The sequence below is a fragment of the Stegostoma tigrinum genome, chromosome 2 (assembly GCF_030684315.1).
Source record: "Stegostoma tigrinum isolate sSteTig4 chromosome 2, sSteTig4.hap1, whole genome shotgun sequence".
Classification (NCBI taxonomy): Eukaryota; Metazoa; Chordata; class Chondrichthyes; order Orectolobiformes; family Stegostomatidae; genus Stegostoma; species Stegostoma tigrinum.
Window position 1 is genome coordinate 70,575,410 of NC_081355.1, and position 19,061 is coordinate 70,594,470.

Consider the following 19,061-nt stretch of genomic DNA (forward strand, 5'->3'; position numbering starts at 1 on the left):
TGGCCTGAGATGCTCTTGACACGGAGATAGATCTTGTCAGATTTCTTGTCCAATTCTGTCCTAAACCTTGTCCTTTTCCGCATTGCTCAGAGCCTTATAAAATTCTACCCTATAAAGTAGTATTATTGGAGAAAAGTAATTCTCTAATTGGAAGTAGAATAATATTATTGCATATTAGGTTTGGAGAAATAATTAAATATAGAGATAATATGATAATTTAAAAAAATTTATTAATTCACCATGCCATTGAATATTGATTAAATCAAAAAAAAACTTAAGAACCACATAAAGTTCAGACATTTCTTGCATCTCAGTAAAGGAAACTCTGATTAAGTAATTAAAAAGAAACTGTAAAAGTCAAAGAAATAACAGTTCAGTGCCATTCTCTTGTGTAAAAATGAAGTAGCATTGCTGCATTTCCTTATAGCTCAGCTGGTAACATACGTTTTGCTTTGTGCATGTTGTGAATCACTGGAGAAAAAGTGAAAAAGAAAAAAAGGCATTGAGTGATATCTGTGAACTCCGTTCAGTTCAAACATCTTACAACAAGAGATCAAAGACTTTTCTTGAACTATAAAAAATGTTATTTTCATATGATTACTCAATTCCATATTTTTGGTATCGTGATCATAACCTATTTCAAGCAATGTCACAATATTAAAGCTGAAATGCCCAATTTGTGATCTTTATGGGACTTTTTCTTGTTAAATGTTTCCTATTATTGTAGTTAATTTTCTCGAGTATTGCTGAAAAAAAAGACACATTTTGTTGAATTTTTTACTTTTTCTGCCATCAGGGCAGTTTTATACAGCATGAGAGAAGTGTATTGAGTGACTGGCAGTTGGATTTTGATTGATAGAAGTGTTACCATTGAGACCGCAACAATTAATGTTGATTGTCAGTTAACTGCCAATCTTCATTTACATTTAAAATCAGCCAGGATGGCTTTAATTGTTCAAATTGTATTGCAAGGAGAAATGAACCAATGTTTGGCTGTCACGTAATTTGTTGAGTTGAAGCAGTGTGTATGTACGGAACTTTCTGTCTTGAAAGAATAGAACTCTGTGTATTAACATATGTAGCTTCGATAAGATCATGGCCAGCATTTAATTTCAGTTCTACATGCTCACCTTATTCTCCTCTCCTTGATTTCCCTTGTATCCAAATACCTAATGAGCTCTAACTTGAATGTACACAATGATTGAGAGTCCACAGCACTCTTATTGTAGAGAATTCTAAATATTCATAAATATTTTAGAGAGTAAATGCCCCTATCCTTTATCATAAGAGACTGACACTTCTTCTGATATTATAATTGCTAGTTGTAGGTTATCTATTTGGAGTTGTACCAGTACTTAATCTGTAAAGCACTAAAAATTTGATGCTCAATAAACTTCCCTGTCACTTGGGTAAAACCTGCAACATATACAGCTAGTGTACTTCATGCCACCTGTTATAACAAAGCTAGTTTGAAGTTTCTGTTACTTATTTGAAAAACCCAACACCATTTCCAACACAATTTCCAATTACCTTTTGTGACAAATTGTAGGACATAATTGATGGATTTTTTTGGGAGTGGATTACCCCGTTGCCCCGGTCTATTTGCCCTCCCAAACTAAGAGTCAGTTGCAGCTCAACGATAAAAAATTTGGCTGACCAGATTTTTAGTTGGGTTTGAGTCAGGTTTATGCTCATTGTGGACAAGACTTAGAGCTGTGAATCCATTCTGATTGCCTGGCAGTTCTGTGATACTATAAACAGCCCCAAGGATGAAGTGAAGATGGGTAATGGGTTTCAGGTTGAGTCTGGCGTTTTAAGTGGCAGAGGGATGCACGAGTTGGAAAATGGGTTGGGATTTCAGGTTTGGTAGACCAGAGGGTAGTGCTAAAGTTGGGGTATCACCTTCTGGACAATGTCCACTCACGTGCACAGGAGAACCAACCACCCCCCCACCCCGCCTAAAAGGTGGCATCACTTTCTGCCTGCCCCAGAAGCTGCTGGGCTGTTTGTCTTCCTCTGCTGTTAGTAAAGTGGTGGTGGAGTTGGAATTTCACTTTTAATGAGCAGTTTGTCATCTATGTGATGTTTTCAACATACCAAAGGGTAGGCAGGCTCCCTACACTTTAATTGAGAGGCTGGTCATTGTGTTTGGGGTTAGGTGAAGTGTGTGGGCTGACTACTGCTGTGATGGATAGCTGCATTTACCCAAATGTCGTTTTCAAACTGGCAAATTGTTCTTGAATTGAGACAAGCAGATTCAGTACTTTCAGAAATTCTCACCAAAGCGCTTCACACTTACAGATCTGAATATCTTGTGGTTCATATGTATAGAGGCGGTTTGAGTACTTCCCTGTGATATCTGCTCTCACAGTCAAGGAAGGATCTGCAGCAAAATACAGAGCAATGGAAACAGACAAGCTTCTTAGTTGTGAGCTGAATTGGGACAGTTTGATTATGTTGCCTATTTTTCATGTCACAAAAGCTTTGGTTAAAAATCAAACATGAAGAAACATAAAAATATTGTTGACTTATGAAGTCATAAAGTCATGCATCACAGAAATAGATCCTTCAGCCTAAATTATCCATGTCGACCAAGTTTCCCAAACTTAACTAGTCTGATTTGCCTGCTTTTAGCTCATATCTTTCTAAACCTTTCCTATTTATGTACCTGTCTAAAAGTCTTTGAAAGGTTGTAACTTACCGGCATCTACCATTTCCTCTGGCTGTTCATTCCACAAACAAACCACCCTCTGTGTGAAAATGTTGCCCCTCGGGTCCTTTTTAAACCTTTCTCCTCTCACCTTAAAATTATGCCCTCTAGTTTGGAACTCTCCAGCCCGAGGGAAAAGACCTTTGCTATTAACCTTATCTATGTCCATCATGATTTTACAAGCTTCCACAAGGGCACCCCTCAACCTCCTATGCTCCAATGAAAGGATCCCAGCATATTCAGCCTCTCCTTACAATTAAAACCCTCCAGCCCTGGTAACATCCTTGTAAATATTTTCTGCACCCTCTCTAATTTAATAATATTCACCCTATAGCAGACCAACCAGGACTGCACACAGTACTCAAAAATGGCCTGATCAAAATTCTGTACAACCACAACATGTCCCAACTCCTGAACTCAATGCTCTGGGAAATATAGGCAAGTGTGCCAAATACCCGCAAGTTATTGATGACACAGGCGAAGCAGTTTAAATCTAGGACATTGCCCTGTGGAGCGTCTGAAGCAATTTCCTGGAAATGAAGTTGATTGTGATTGTTTAAGGCCAAACATTTCATTAATGACGGTACAGCTGCAATCTTGTGCTCCAGAACTACAACAGACAAGTCAGGAATGTGATGGAATACTCTACACTTGCCTGGATAGGTGCAGCCCAACAACATTAAAAGATATTGAAATAAGAACATGAATAAGAAATGTTTGGAGGAATATTGGCCAAGCACATGGAGTTGGGACCAGTTTATTTTGGCATTATGGTCAGCATGGACTGGTCAGACCGAAGAGTCTGGTTCCATGCTGTGTGACTGCATGAGTTTATGACTCTATAACACTCAAGAGTATCAGCACAGTCAAGGTGAAAGCAACCTGTTTGATTATCACATAATTCACCATCTTCAACAAATACCTCCTGCATCCTGGATGCATAGTAGCAGCAGTGTATATCATCTACAAGGTGCACTGCAGGAACATATCAAGGCTTGTTTGACAACACCTTTCAAACCTATGTCCTTTACCATCTATAAAGACAAATGCAACTAATGCATGGGACTTCTCCCACCTACAGCTGCTCCTCTGTGCCACATATCATCGTGATTTGGAAGTATACCACTGTTTATTCACTGTTGTTGGGTCAAAACTTTAATCACCTTTCCTAAAAGCACAGCTATTGTCCTAAAACCCAAAGGATAGGCATGCAAGATGGCAGCTCACAGCCTTTTCCAAGGAAATTAGTGATGCAAATGCAAATTAGAGTAACAAATGCTGACCTAACCAGCAACGCATCTATCCCATGAATGGATTAAAAAAACGATATCCACCTTTAGTGAAACTGGCTTGAAGTTAAATTGCTGGATCCGAACCAACAATGTGAGTTATTCCCCAAGTACACTATAGTCATAAAAAACAAGACAAAACCAATTAAGCTGACAATTGTTCCATCAGTCTACCATCAATCCTCAATAAATTACTGGAATGGATATTAATATTACTATCACCCAGAACTTCAACTTCAAGAACCTGCTTACTGACGTGGTTAAGTTCTGTTATTGTATCCTTGTTGCAATGTGGGTCAAAGCAATGAAAATTTCATAGGTATGGCTCATAGTGAATATTGTAGTTGAACAAAAGCTTTGTGAAAATGAATAATTTGTGCATTTTTCATTATTAGTATACTAAGCAATACATAATTGCATTACCATTCTAATCATGTTTTTGTTATTCTTTCTGGGTGCCTCTATTTATTAGCACTAATCGTCATTGCTTCTACTTTTAGATTTCCTATTTGTTAAAATACCAAACCAGATCAGTGAATGCATTTGCAGGTGAAATTGCAGCTGAAGAATGTTTCAGATACCAATATACAAAAGTTCTGTACCTATCGGTTTAAATACATGCAGAAAAGTCATGTCAGGAAATTGCACATTCCCAGCCTATGATTACTCATCCATTAACATTAATAGATTTAGAATTGCAGTTTGGGAGTGTGTAGTTTCCTGAACTCCTGGCATGTGTGAGATGCATTATATTGGAATTTTCAGCCAAAATTGAAAATTGGCTCGCAAACCATACATTACTGAAGACATGATGGGTTTAAATTACCCCTATGCGGAGGGTCAGCAGCTGTGCTGAGTTAGTTAAGGTTCAGTTGGTATGCTGGTCAAGGGGCTCTTATAGCTCATGGTAGTGTCCTTGCCTTGGAGCCAGGAGGCTGAGGTTCAAGTCATATTCATAGGGTGATTAAAGAATATCTTATTCCCATGGCAGGAACAGCACATGAATGATACTAAAAGCCATTGCATCATAATTTTTGGTTGTCAACTTCGTAAAGCATCAATAAACCATCCAAATTTATTCACTTTTGCTTCTAGCCCAAATTATATTAACAACACTCCTTGTAAATGTAATATTGAGAGGGAGGGGAATATTGGCATGTCTAGCACAGTGTGGAGACATTGTACAGCGTAATTTAATCAGACAGAAATAAACTTGAATGCAATACCAAATCTCATTTCACTGGACATGATGAAAAAGGGGAAAAAAATTCCATAATCAGTGGAGAGGATATACAGAAATGCCTGAGCCATGGGTGAATAACCACACTGAATGGCTTTCTCAAACAGCATGCCTACAACCAACATTAGAGTGACTGTAATCTTGCCAAGGAGCAATGGGGGAGAAATGCAGCCTCATGAAGGAAATACGATACATTTTGTCATTTCATGGAACCTGTCCTGTAGTGAAGATTCAAGATTGCCACAGGCTTATATTTAGAAATGTATGAGGGCAATTGGTAATTAGTTCTGAGAAGGGGTCACTGGACTCAAAACTTTAATTCTGTTTTCTCTCCACAGATGTTGATAATTCTGTCGTGTTGCTCCAGCAATTTCTGATTTTGTCTGTTTCAGATTTTCAGCATCCACAGTTCTTTGTTTTATTACGATAAGAATGAATTCATTTTTGATTTATTAGCTAACTACCCTTTTCCAATAAGTAAATTAACGCTTTGCCCCATTTGTAGATCCAGGACAGAACTGAATCTTTAAGCCAATCAATTGCCCATGTTATATTTAGTTTCATTTCTTTGCAGATGAAAAATGATGGAAAATAATACAAAAATTAAACAATGAAACAAGTAATGAAAACCATGGAATTATATAAATGAAGAATATTGCCATCATAGAGTGGGATGTGATGGGTTATTCAGCATTAACTGACCAATTCACAATTAGACACATACCTACAAATATGATGCGGGGTACATATTTGCCATCAGGTGCGAGGTTCTTATCAGCAGTTTCGTGCTTGTTGAGAAAAAAACAAGGTTATGAAGCACCGAGAGTGAAATCTCCATTAATTGAAAAGCGAACAATATCTGAGTACACAGCACTTTGACTTCGTTTCTGGTGTTCTTTTCACAATCATGATACAATTCCCCCGTCACCCCAATAATGCTGGTAGGGGAAATGAAAAGAGAAACATAATCCTTTATTATTTGAGGGAGGTGGATTAAACAAGAATACTTTTTTCATTGATAGTAGGAACTGCAGATGCTGGAAAATCTGAGATAACAAGGTGTAGAGCTGGATGAACACAGCAGGCCAAGCAGCATCAGAGGAGCAGGAAGGCTGACGTTTCTCAGCAGGAGGCTGAGACCCTCCTTCAGAAATTTCTGAATTCATTTCTGAAGAAGGGTCTAGGCCCGAAATGTCAGCTTTCCTGCTCCTCTGCTGCTTGGCCTGCTGTGTTCATCCAGCTCTACACTTTGTTATCTCATACTATTTTCATTCCATGCTTGAAGTGAGTGTGCTTCTCTGTGTCCTAATATTTATTCTCATACATAAGAACTAATGTATACCTGTGTAAATAAGGAGAAATTCATTTAAGTTATGATTTAGGCAAGCATGACAAGATTTAGAAAGAGATCCAGCTAATGTGAGTCTCTGTCATTTATTTTAGTTCACTATGCCTATCTCACAGAGTAAATGTCTGCCTAGTGCAGAACTTGCTTTCCCCAATCTGTTGATTTCATGAGTTTTGTAAGGGGTAAACAATCTACTTAAGGATTACAACTCAGGAGGCTAAATTGAGGAATACCCTATTATGAAAGCATGTACAGTAATGAAAAATGTCATGTGATGGATATTTGTCCTTTTTACAACCTATCAATCCTAGTAGATATATTTACAACAAATGTTACTAACGGCCTGGGGTTAGAGTGGATGAAGGATTGGGAAAGGATTTTACTCACTTTTTGTAAAACCCTTTGGTTTGTACCACACCCTTTGTTCATCCTTGCCATTTCTCAAATGCATGAATGAAACTTGGAAACTTTTTTTCCTACTTACATCATGGGAAATATTTGTTTACAATTATTAATTGCCTTTGAGTTGGTGAGCCGACTTCTTAAACCACTCCAGCTCATGTGGTTAACCCAGAGTGGTATCAAGGAGGGAGTTCTCGGATTTATACCCAATGACAATGAAAGTATGATACAGTTCCAAATCGGGATGATGTACCAGTTAATAGGAATTTGCATGTGGCAGTTTGACCTTCAACTGCTGCCCATGTATTTTCTAGATGGTAGAAGTTGTGGGTTTGGAAGATTTTGCTGGAGTTTAAGGAGTTGCTGCAATGCATTATGTAGATGGTCCCTTCTTCTGTCATTACAGGTCAATAGTAGAGAGAGTGATTGTTTAAGGTGGTGAGCGGCATGCTAATCAAGTGGTCTTTTCCTGGATGATGTTGAGCTTTTTGAATGGTGTTGGATCCCACCCCATCCCATCCCACCCCTTCCCATCCCACTTAGGCATGTGGAGAGGGTTCTACCATAATTCAATTGTGCCTTGTAGATGGTGGATATGGGAGTTAGAAGGTGAGTAAGTCACTGAAAAATTCTCAGTCTCTGACTTTCTCATAGCTGCAGTATTTATATGGCTGGCCCAATTAATGTGTGCTCAAATGTAACCTTGAGAATGTTAATGGTGGGGGATTTCAACAATGTTAATGCCATTAAATGTCAGGGGAATTACTCCAATTCTCTTGGTGGTCAGGAAGAAAGAAATACTTGCAGTTATATACACTTTTCAGAACCACTGGATGTTTCAAAGTGCTTTACAGTCAATTAAGTAATTTTGAACTGCCATCCCTGTTCTAGCAGATGCAGTGGTGAATTTGAGTGCAGGAAACTCTCAAGGAAACCAATGTGGCTTTTTTTCATTTACTGGGTTGGGCATTGCTCCTCAGGCTGGTATTTATTGCTCATCCCTAGTTGCCAGAGATAATGACCAGATAAAATGGTTTTGTGATGTTCGTTGAGGTTGACTGTACAGTATAGAAGGTTTATTGTTTAATAGCAGTACAACCACATATGGTTTAGTAGAATAACAGGGCACTTAAGGAGTTGGTACAGAAACAACTGCTCTCCCTGAAAGCTAGTGCAGAACTCATTGGCTCCACAATCATACTGTGCACATGTAACTTTGCCTTAAAATTATTTAAAGGCTTTACTGCCATTTCCTTTTGAGAAATAAAATTCCAAATGTTTATGATTCTCTGTGAGAAGTAAAGGTTCTCCTCATCTCTTAAATGGGCCACTCAATGTTAAACAATGACCCTATAGTTCTATATTTACCCACAAGATGAAACATCCTTTCCACATCTGTCAAAATTCCTAAAGTTCATTTCTGGTTCAACGAAGTCACCTCTTACTTTTCTAAACTCCAGTGGAAACAAACTTAGGCTGCCAAACCTGGAGCAAATGTAATATGAATATCAACACAGAATTTCTTGCCATTCTTGACTTGGGCACGAAATTGGTGACATTAATTTAAATTTTTCTCATTTGCAATACATGACAACCTTGTTAAGATGCACAAAGGTAAAGCTGAAAACTGGAAAATGCTGCTCTGGTTGTTCATGTCCACAGCAATGCTTTCCCTGAAAGAATGGAGGTGAGGTTTTGTGTCACTGCCATCCACTTTGCATGGTGTAGAAGAAAGTAGGGGGCTGCAACTGATGTAAGCTCAGGAGCTGAGACCCAATTAACTTGATTCTGATCTCTCTAAGCGCCGTGATTTTTTTTTTGATCGAGGCTTGACCTGAGTATCTCCGTGATGCAGTACACTAATCTACATGTCTGTTCCCCAGGATGCACACTATGACATACATCGACCGTGCCTGGAGGACCAGCAACTCAGTGAAAGATGCTCTTTGGGCTGCCCAAAACTTGTTGGTCTTCCAGAGCAAGGAGTTAACCTCCACTGAGTGTCGCAGACTGGCACATTCCAAGGTCCAAGACTACGGGCTGAGGAAGGCACTAAAGTCTGGGCCAACAGCTGCCAAGGTTCAGCAGGGGAAGTTTACTGTCTGAGGTCTTCCTGCTGAAGTTAAATGGGAGTCTGTTCAGTTATCAAATTCTCCTCATGCCTCAGATGCATGTAACTATAGTTTGGTTCCAGTAAAAGATGCCTTTGGTTTGTTTGGATAGAGGCAAACTTCAATGTTTATTTGTTTCCTTGATGTACTGCAGTGTGGAACCGAACTGTGTTTGTGACGATATATCTTAATAAGTAAAGCATGTTTTGAGATAAACAAAATGAAAACACTCAAACAGAGCTTTCCCACAAGACAATTCAGCCTCTCAAGTGATTAATTAAGAGCATCTCCAGTGGCCACTGGTGTTTTACCAGTGATTATTGGTGCTATAGCGCTGCCTGCGTTTTGGACACTTTCTAAATTCCAGAAGATCCCTGGCAGTAGTTGAAATATCAGTGGTGACAGCTCACTTGCCTCCACTAACCAGCAGTCCCAATCACTGAGGTGCCTGACCAATGCCAGCTCCCAGAGACCTCGCTTAACTGATTGTGAAGATCTGTGGCCAATGTTGTGTCCTACTTGTCCCAGTGCAGTATGAACACTGGCCACCAGTCATAATTGACTGTCAGTTTTTGAGTGCAAGTCGCCATCCTTGACATGGACAGTCAATTTGGTGGCAGTCAATTCATTGACAGCTCATAGCCAACAGCCCAATGTGTGGAACCTTATAGGACCCTGAGTGATGAATTCTCATTATATTAAAATATTTTTGAAATAATAGCTTACTTTTAAGGTAAAGTCAAAGATTCTGAGAATCTAATGCCATCCATTCTCATGTATTTAAAGGTGCCATGTACCCATTGGCTGCGTGCAGTGTGTCTGAGATCAGTGGTTTTCTTGGTGAGCCCTATAACAGAAGGTGGGGACAGCAGGAGAATGGCAGCTGGCATGAAACCTTGGAATAAAAAGAGCGAGTCAATGATGAGAGGGATGTTGTGAAGTAGAGTTGTGGGCATGGAGGAGTTGACCTGGTTTCCTGAGTACAATGGAAGGAGAGCGAATCAAAGTTAGAAAATGAGGGGCCTAAATGACAGCATCATTTCTGTTTGTGTGTGTCTCCACCTCAGGGGGTTCACTGACAGAATCCTTACAAACCCTGAGGCCATCGGCAACATTTCAATTATTCCTGTTGTGAGTCGTCTCAGAAGATTTCCTTCACAACGTGTAACAAGGAGGCCCAGCTAAGTCTACAATAGCAGTCATGTCCTACAGAATGATGATAGAAGACTGGACTCTAATGTAAACATTCATTAGATAGTGTGCAAAAACAAAATATCATTTATTCCACAATCAGGAAATGTCCTAACTCCCTGTATGCATCAATGTGTGCCAAACATGAGGCATGCCAGAACATTTAGCTCTCTGACTAAACTTGCTTCAATAAGTAACAATGCTGCACATAGAAATAGAGCGAATCAAATATAATGCAAAACATTTACAAGTGACATTTAATTAAGAAAAACACCCATGTTACTCTGTCTTCTTAATAAGTCTCATCTTAGCAGTAAAGGAGTAGGCCATGATGAAGACCTCCTGTAAGATGTGGAGGCTCTTCCTAGCCTCCTTGTAGATGTTGTACTGTCAGCTGATAGTGTGTTTCATCATTGGAAAGATTTCCCAACTGCATGATTCTGTGCCCCAGACACTGTTCACATACTGCTTAAATGGAAGTATGTGAGAACCCACAAAAATCAATAGAACTGATGTACCAAGCACTTCTTGTTGCCCATCGGACATGATGGACCCTGTTTAAAATTAAATCCACTGTGTGCAGATCGAGTAATGCCATAGTGGAAAGTGTTTGCTGTATACATTTCTATGCTGCAATAATATAAATGTGCTGAATGGACTATTTCATGTTTCACCCACTTTAATCTGAACACAGAAAGTGAGGCTGATGAATTTCTAGTTTCCATTTCTGCGTGCGTGTTTCTGACACAGGATTAAACACTGGATGTATTGAGATATTCTGAATTGTTGGACCATTAATTTTAGTTGACAGAATGTTATCAGAAATATGCATCCACATTTTCAATGTGCATTCTGCATGGGTTAACCTGCAAGTCTGTAAAATGTTTTATTCAAAGTGAACAGAACAATGCTTACCATTAGATTTAGCATAATGAAATCTTTGTCAGCCATAGCCTGGATTTCTTCATTTTCAGCAAAAACTTTCTTTAGTGCTGAAAAAAATTGAAACTATCACATGTTGTATGTGTTACAGTAAGAGGAAAAAAGAACTTGCATTGATCCAGCAAAAGTAGTTGAATGTTTTGCTGGTCAAGGGTGGAGCAAAAATTTTGGCTATTGATTTCTAATACTCTTCTTCAAATAGTACAATAAAATTGTTTGATTAAGTTAGTAACTGTCTAGCACACATGACATTTCTATATCACGTTTCTTGTACAACTCTATACTTAGTGAGGGGCTTGCAGTTCTGTAGTATGCTGGTCTAAACATAAGGCAATGACAGAAGTTAGAAACCTGAAACTGATGTTACTCAGTTAGATGCTTGGATGGTATACAGGTAAGTGGAACTTTTCTCAAAACTCCTCCTTCCACATAAACCCTTTTGCCAACATTGTGGGCCCTTTGTCTTCCCAGGCTCCCATTGCTTCCTCACTTCCAAGATCTCCACAGTCAAAGCAACTTCTGCCCAATTTCTTACGTTTCCAACCTTTTAGATTAACTTGTAGATTTACAACATCACTTCTTTCTATATTCATCCAAAAAGAACTATTCTTGAACTTACAAGCATATTTGGATTCACCAAAGTGCCTTGCTATTCACAAACACCTCCAATTCAACATGAAAACTCTACGGCAGAGAACCTAGAGTTTGCAGAAGGTTTGGACATGAACAGTGAGTATGTCAGTGGCATGAGTTGTACATGACAAAAACAGAGATGAAGTTTACAATCAAAGGTCAGTTAAGGTAGGGATGCAAGTGGTGATGTTACGAGCATGAATTATACGTTAACCCTTAAACCCAAAATGTTCCTGTGATTATAACAAGATGAATAAATGTAGAATACATAATGATTAATATTTGTAAAGACTCAAAATAAATAACTGCTTCTAATAGCTGATCTAATATTTATTTCAAAAGGCATGATATTTGTGTAAAATTATGTTTTGAAATGGAACAGAATTATATTTCTGACTATAAAACTGAAAGAAATCTATAAAACTGAGCTTTTACCATAACAGTACTTGCAGTCTTCCAAGTGATGGATAACCATTAATGGCTTGTTGCTAAAACAACAAATAATGTGTAAATTAGAAGAGATATTTAGTGGACTATAATGTTTAAAACATTATCTATGTGTCTACTGCAGAATAGCGTACCGCAGAAGTAATCCAAAGGGTTCCCCTCATCTGCACTCCAGTTCCAAAGCTGGGTTTATTTGACAAGTAACAGCCTCCATGCAAATGATGTTTTATGTCAAATGTGTTTAGGTGTTTCCAATGGTGAAGGTAAGCATAGATTGTGCAACCCAGTGACCACAATAGACAAGGATATTTTTCCCGAAAAAATCTGGGATCTGTATTTTTTGAGATTCAGAGACTTACCACACGAAAATGTCCTCAGGTGCGTTTTGTGATATTTTGCGTGAGAAGTTTTATCTGTACTAGTTGGTGAGTAGGAATTCAGTCTTTTTGGCTGAAACCTGTCAGAGTCTCTGCCCATCGGTCATGGAATATAACACAGATTACAGATGTCATTCTTTAATACAGGAACGACATTCTCACTGTCATTGCCTTCATTGCTTGGACCTTTGTGTGCAGGAGTTGGGATGTCATGTTGAGGTTAAGCAGAATGTTGGTGAGGCCTCTTCTGCAATACTGTGTGCAGTTCTGGTTGCCCTGCTATAGGGACGATATTATTAAACTGGAGAGGGTTCACGTAAGATTTACCAGGATGTTGCCAGGAATGGAGGGCTTGAGATATAAAAACAGGCTAGAAAGACTGTCACTTTTTTCACTGGAGTGAAGGAGGTGGAGAAGTGACTGTATGGAAGTTTACAAAATCACGAGGGGCATAGATAAGGTAAATTACAAGGGTCTTTTCCCTAGACGGGGGAGTTCAAAACTAGTGGGCATATTTTTAAGGTGAGAGGAGAAAGATTTAAAAAGGACATAAGGGGCAACTTTTTTACACAGAGAGTTGTTCGTGTGTGGAATGAACCACCAGTGGATCCAAGTGCAGTTATGATGCTTAAAAGATATTTGGATATGTTCATGAATAGGAAAGGTTTACAGGGATATGGGCCAAGAGCAGTAGGTGGGACTGGTTTAGTTTGGGAACATGCTTGGCAATGTTAGAAAGAATAATGAGTTATATTGTTGCAGACCAGAAATAGCTGATTTGACACTTTTGATGGCAGGAGAGGGTTGGTTAGTTCAATTGGCTGCAACCCATAATGATGCCAACAGTGCAAGTTCAGTTCGCACACTGGCTGACGTTACCATAAAGTCTCATCTTCTCAACCTTGCCCCTTGCCTGAGGTACTGTGACCTTCAGGTTAACTGCCTTCAGTAGTCTTTCTCTAATGAAAGAGTAGTCCTCTGGTTCTGTACTGACTTCGCTATAGGACAAAGGGAATACTTCCCAACCCTCTCTCCAAAGGAACATTGCCAACAAAAAGCACAAATGCTATCAGGAGACAATTATGAAATTTTGATAAAGGGGAGCATTATATGTGCTTTGGGGCCAGTTTCCGAGCCTAGTTATACATGGCCAACCTGAAGCTGGGCACACTCTGTAAAGTTTTAACTCAATGCTGTGTGTATGGAGTCACTGGCAGATTCCTCTCCTGCAGGTCAAAGTGAGTGATTGGAGGGGAGGCTGCAGGATCCAGTAGATCTGAGCCCCAACTGAGAGGGTGGTGGTTGGGTACTGGGGAGATCTCTGAACCTCAGGGTTGGTCTACCTCTAATAAAGATAGAAGGCAGCTGAGAGATCAGAAGCCTCTTGTGTTGGGAGGGGGTGGAACCAGAAGCTCTCAGGGAAAGAGACAAATGGGGAGTAAATGGTTTCAAGCCTCCTAGTGGGAGCTTGAAAACCTTGAGTCAGAAGTCAAAGGAGTTTATAAGGGGAGGACCAGGAAGAGGTTTCATGGGAAATTTGTAAGGCAGGTTCTTAGACTCCAGTAGTTAAATGAAATGGCACTTATCTACAGGGTCAAGTAAGCCTTCATCTTCATTTGGCTGTCAAGTTTTCCAAGTCAAATTTAAAATGACAAACGTTAAATGCTACTAGTGATATTTAAATTGCTAACCCACCTCCCGAGAATGGGCTAGCTGCCCGCTTTCATGAATAAGTGAGAAGTGGATGGATTTGATAAATGCTGGAGTTGAGATTCGGATTTAAAATTTCCCTTCTGACCCTAACCTGCTGCTTTTTGAGTTTGAAATTATTTTCTGAAGTAACCCTGGATTGAATCTCAACGACTACAGTTATCAGATTAAGTATGCCTATGCTGTGCTAAATTCACCACATAAAGAAATCCAGACAAAATTGTTAAGATAAAACTCCAGAAGATCTTGTAATACTGGCATAATGATGGAGGTCTAGTTTAAAGTTCATTTTGATGATTTTATTATAGGATCCAAACTCTGTCTGGAGGTGAATAGATGCAGTTATTTTTTGGTTTGTGGCGATGAATAATCAAGGCTCAGTCAACTCAGGCATACTCAAAAATGTCACCGCTATTTCATCTATAATCAAAAGCTTACATCTTTTTCTGCAGTTTCCAAGAAAGACAGGCATTATCTCTGAACAGATACCAATATCTAATCATATTTATTCTTGTTGCTGCAGTCTTTATTCATTTTAAATCTTTCAGCCTCAGGTTTCTCTGCAAAAGATTAACACTGATAAATTTTCCTACCTTTTTCTTGCTTTATAGAGGCCCTCTTCATAGGTTTGTACCCATGTTATATCATCTCCCCAACCTAAAACAATAACACATATTGGCTTGCAAATTTTAAATAAAAACAGAGGAAAAGATAGCACGAATAAGCTCTTCAGTGTAGCCGTTTGAAGTCTTTTATTTGTCTAGAAATCTATGTCTTTTTCAAATAAATAGTTTCTCTAATTTAGTTAATTTTACACAACTATCAAACAAATATATATTGCTTAATATCAGAACAGCAAAGTTAATTCAGTCTCTATTTTCATAAGATTATAACACATTTGTGCAAGAGATAGCCATTTGGCTTCCTGAATCAGGAGGATACGTGAGGTAATTGTGGTGTTAACTCCATTTTTCTGCTGACATTTGTAACCCGTGACTTTTGTGTAGATCAAAAATCAAATTGAACTTTGAGTACATTAAATGATCAATCCTCCACTGCTGTCTGTGGAAAGGAAGTCCAAACACTAAGTACTGTCATGGACAAATTGTAAGGGCTTGTTCTATCTATCCAAAACAATATATGTGTGTGAGTTATATATTTTCTACCCTTTGAGTATTTTACTCAATATTAATAACCTAACAGTGTGCTTTGTGAATTTGAATAATGGCAATTTTTTTTTCAACGCTTGCCCTGACCGTTAACAAAGGCATAATGTCTCATTCACTTGACTCACCCACATTATCTCAAATACACAGTTTCATACAGATAAAGATAAAACGACTATAAAAATGAAATTTAATTAAGTTCTCTACTTCAATGCATGCCTGATATTTATTCACTGAGTTAGTGCTTTGATTGGATTGAGTGAAGATCATGAAAAAGGAACAACTTTTCAATAGCTATGAATGTTCATGTAGATGATCTGCCTGGTGGTGGATTTCCCAAGTGAACTTGAAAGTGGAATAGGTGAGATAAGACATGTTTATCTGACTCTTTAAGTGTAATCAGAATAGTCTAGTGACCCTTGGAAACCATCTTGAATTGCTATCTTTTCTAGTATATCTTGCAGACTATAACTTTGAAAATTTCTTATATCACTACAATGGTAGATGGTGTGACAGAACCCTAGTTAAGAAGAAATCCCTCCTCATTTCAGTTTTAAGTTGGAGACCCCCTTCTTTTTTTAAAAAATTTTATCCCCTTGATTTGAATGTACCCAGAAGTGGAAACATCCTCTGCATACTCATTCTGACAATACCACACAGAAATTTAAATTTTTATTAACATTTCCTCTTTTTCTACCTAAAATCCAATCACATTAGTTCCAATCTGTTCAAACTTCCTTCAGAGTACAAACTCTTCATCTCACGAGCTGTGTGAACTTTCTCAAAACTGCTTCCAATGCAAGTATATGCTCCCTTCCCTTTTATTCTCGTTATTGGCCCAGTTTTACAATGTCAGGTCATCTTTTTTATTATTTACTAATTAGATATCTGTGTTGCTAGCCAGGCAGGTTTTTATTGCCCATATCTAATAAACCTTAAGAAGAGTGGCACAGTGGTAAACACAGCGCCAGGGACCTAGGTTTAATTCCAATCTTGGGAAACTGTGTTGGGCTTGCACATTCTCCCTGTGTCTGCATGGGTTTCCTCCCACAGTCCAAAGATATGCAAGTTAGGTGGATTGAGAAATGGAAGGTTATAGGGTTAGGTTAGTGGGTGGGCCTGGGTGAGACGTTCTTCAGAGTGTCAGCATGGGCTCTGTGAGCTGAATGGCTAGCTTCCACACTGCAGTGATTCAATGAAGGTGGTGGTGAGGTATGTCCTCAATGCTAGGTATGTCCTCAGTGGAGATAATTTCAGGATTTTGACCCAATGCAAGTGAACCAATGGCAATATAATTCCATATCAGGATGGTATGTGTCTTGTCAGGGATTAGCAAGTGTTGGTGTTCCCATACTTATATAACCAATGTTCTTCTATATGGTAAAGTTCATCGGTTTAATATAATTCATCATGCTGTTGAAGGAATCTTGACAAGTTGCTGCAGTACATCTTATAGATGATATACGCTACATTCACTGTTCAGCAGTGGTGGAAAGAGTGGATGTCTAAGGTTGTAAACTGGGCGCCAAACAACTAGACAGTTTTGGTTAGGGATAGTGATGAGTATCCTGTGTAGTGTGGGAGCTGCACTCATCCAGGCAAATGGAGAGTATACTAATACGCTCCTGAATGTGCCTTTTAAATGGTGGACAGACTTTGAGAAGGCAAGAGGTAAGTTATTTGCTGCTCATTTACATTGGCTGACCTGCCCTTGTAGTCGCAGCATTAATATGGTTAGACCAGTTCTGTTTCTGATCAATGGTGACCTTGGCCTTGAGAGATGCTGACCCCATTGACTGTCAAAAGGTGATGGTTAGATTTTCTCTTGTTTGAGGTACTCATTGCCTGGCAATTGTATGGCGTGGATGCTACTTGCTACTTATCAGCTTAAGCTGCAATGTTGTCCAAGACTTGTTTCATCTGGTCACAACTTACTTCAATATTGAAGAAGTTACAAACTTTCCAGCCATTGATCAATATCCCGCATCTAACTTTATGATAGAAAGAAGATCATTGATAAAGCAGCTGAAGATAGTTGGATCAAGGACATTACCTCGAAGACTTCTACTATCAATATCCTAGAGTCGTGGTAATTGAGAATCACAGCCATCTTCCTACGTGCTTATTTTGGCTTCAGCCAGTGTAATACTTCTCCTTTAACTCCCTAATTAACAGTGTTTGCTCAGAGATGGTAGGAACTGCCAATGTTGGAGACTGAGATAACAAGGTGTGGGGAACTGAATGCTGATAGTTTGACTTCCTCCTTGAGGTTTGTAAATGCCTTGCATATTAGGCTCTAGAATGAGTTGATGATGGTTTACCAAAGAAAACATTACCTTTGTGACCTGAGTAGACAGAACAAAGAATTTGTGTTTCTGTTTGAAGGGCTGCAAAAAAGCAGCTTAAGTGCTGAGAATAACAGAGCGAGGTATAACTTAATATCAACTCAGGTGCGGCAGAGAAATAAAGAAAGGGAATGAAAGATTGGATTCCGAAAGTGAGGAAAATTGCCAAGTAATTGCAATTGTGGAGGCCTTATCTGTGCTATCCCTAATGCAAGTATATATCTCCCTAAATAAACAGACCAAATTGTATGCAGAGCTCTAGGTGTGGCCATACCAGTGCCTGGTATTGTTGTAGCGAGGCTGCCATATGTTTATCTCCATTTCTCTTGGAGTAAAAGCTGTTCCATTTGCATTCCTAATAGTTTGCTTTACCTGCATGTTATTTTTCTGTGATCCATAAATGAGCAGAAACAGATCCTCTGTATCATAGTATTCTGCAATCTCTCCTTTTAAATATATTCTGTTTTTCTATTTTTTTCTGTCAAAATGGATAATCTCATATTTCACCACATAATGCTCTATTTGCCAAATTTTCTCCACTCACTTAAATTACATTTTTTTCTGCTGCCTTGTATCCTCCTTACAAAGTACTTTCCTCGCTAACATTGCATCATCAGCAAATGGCTCTTTTATCCAAGTCATTCATGTAGATTGAAAACAAATAAGGCTCCAACATTGTTTCCTGTGGCAACCCATGACTTATAGCTTGCCAACCTGAAAATAACTGATTTGTCCTAAGTCTCTGTTACCAATTTCAGAGTCAATCCTCTATCCTTGTTAATATATTGCTCCCAACATGGTAAGCTCTTATCTCAAGCACTAACCTTTCATGTAGCATATTATTGAATGTTTTTTATGGAATTCAAATATGTCATAACTGCCGTTTCTCTTCTCTTTTATTCACCCTGTTTGTTACATTTTTGAAGAGCTCAAATAAATATATCAAGCATGATTTCCCTTTCATTAAACAATGTTAACTTTGATTGTATGGTATTTTCCTAAATGGCCTGTTCCTACATCCTTAATAATACATAAGAATTTTCTGAATGATAAAAGTTAGGCTACCTGACCCATCCTTTCCTGCTTTCCTTCTCCCTCCTTCCTCGACTCGGACTATAGAAGTATTAGATATGCAGTTTTTCAATCTACT

At 38.7% G+C, this 19,061-nt stretch overlaps 1 protein-coding gene across 2 annotated transcripts in view; it reads right to left on the reverse strand.

Moving 5' to 3' along the window:
- Positions 1-210: 210 nt before the first annotated feature.
- LOC125461203 (anterior gradient protein 3-like) overlaps positions 211-19,061 on the reverse strand; it is a 160,912-nt gene continuing 142,061 nt past the window's right edge. For both annotated transcript variants that reach the window (XM_048549717.2, XM_048549708.2), the window contains exons 3-8: positions 14,994-15,057; positions 12,302-12,354; positions 11,207-11,283; positions 5,964-6,027; positions 2,300-2,383; positions 211-471 (exon numbers count right to left, since the gene is read on the reverse strand). In XM_048549717.2, the coding sequence (XP_048405674.1) occupies positions 422-471; positions 2,300-2,383; positions 5,964-6,027; positions 11,207-11,283; positions 12,302-12,354; positions 14,994-15,057 (392 nt within the window). In that variant the 3' untranslated portion in view covers positions 211-421. The remainder of the gene's footprint in view (positions 472-2,299; positions 2,384-5,963; positions 6,028-11,206; positions 11,284-12,301; positions 12,355-14,993; positions 15,058-19,061) is intronic.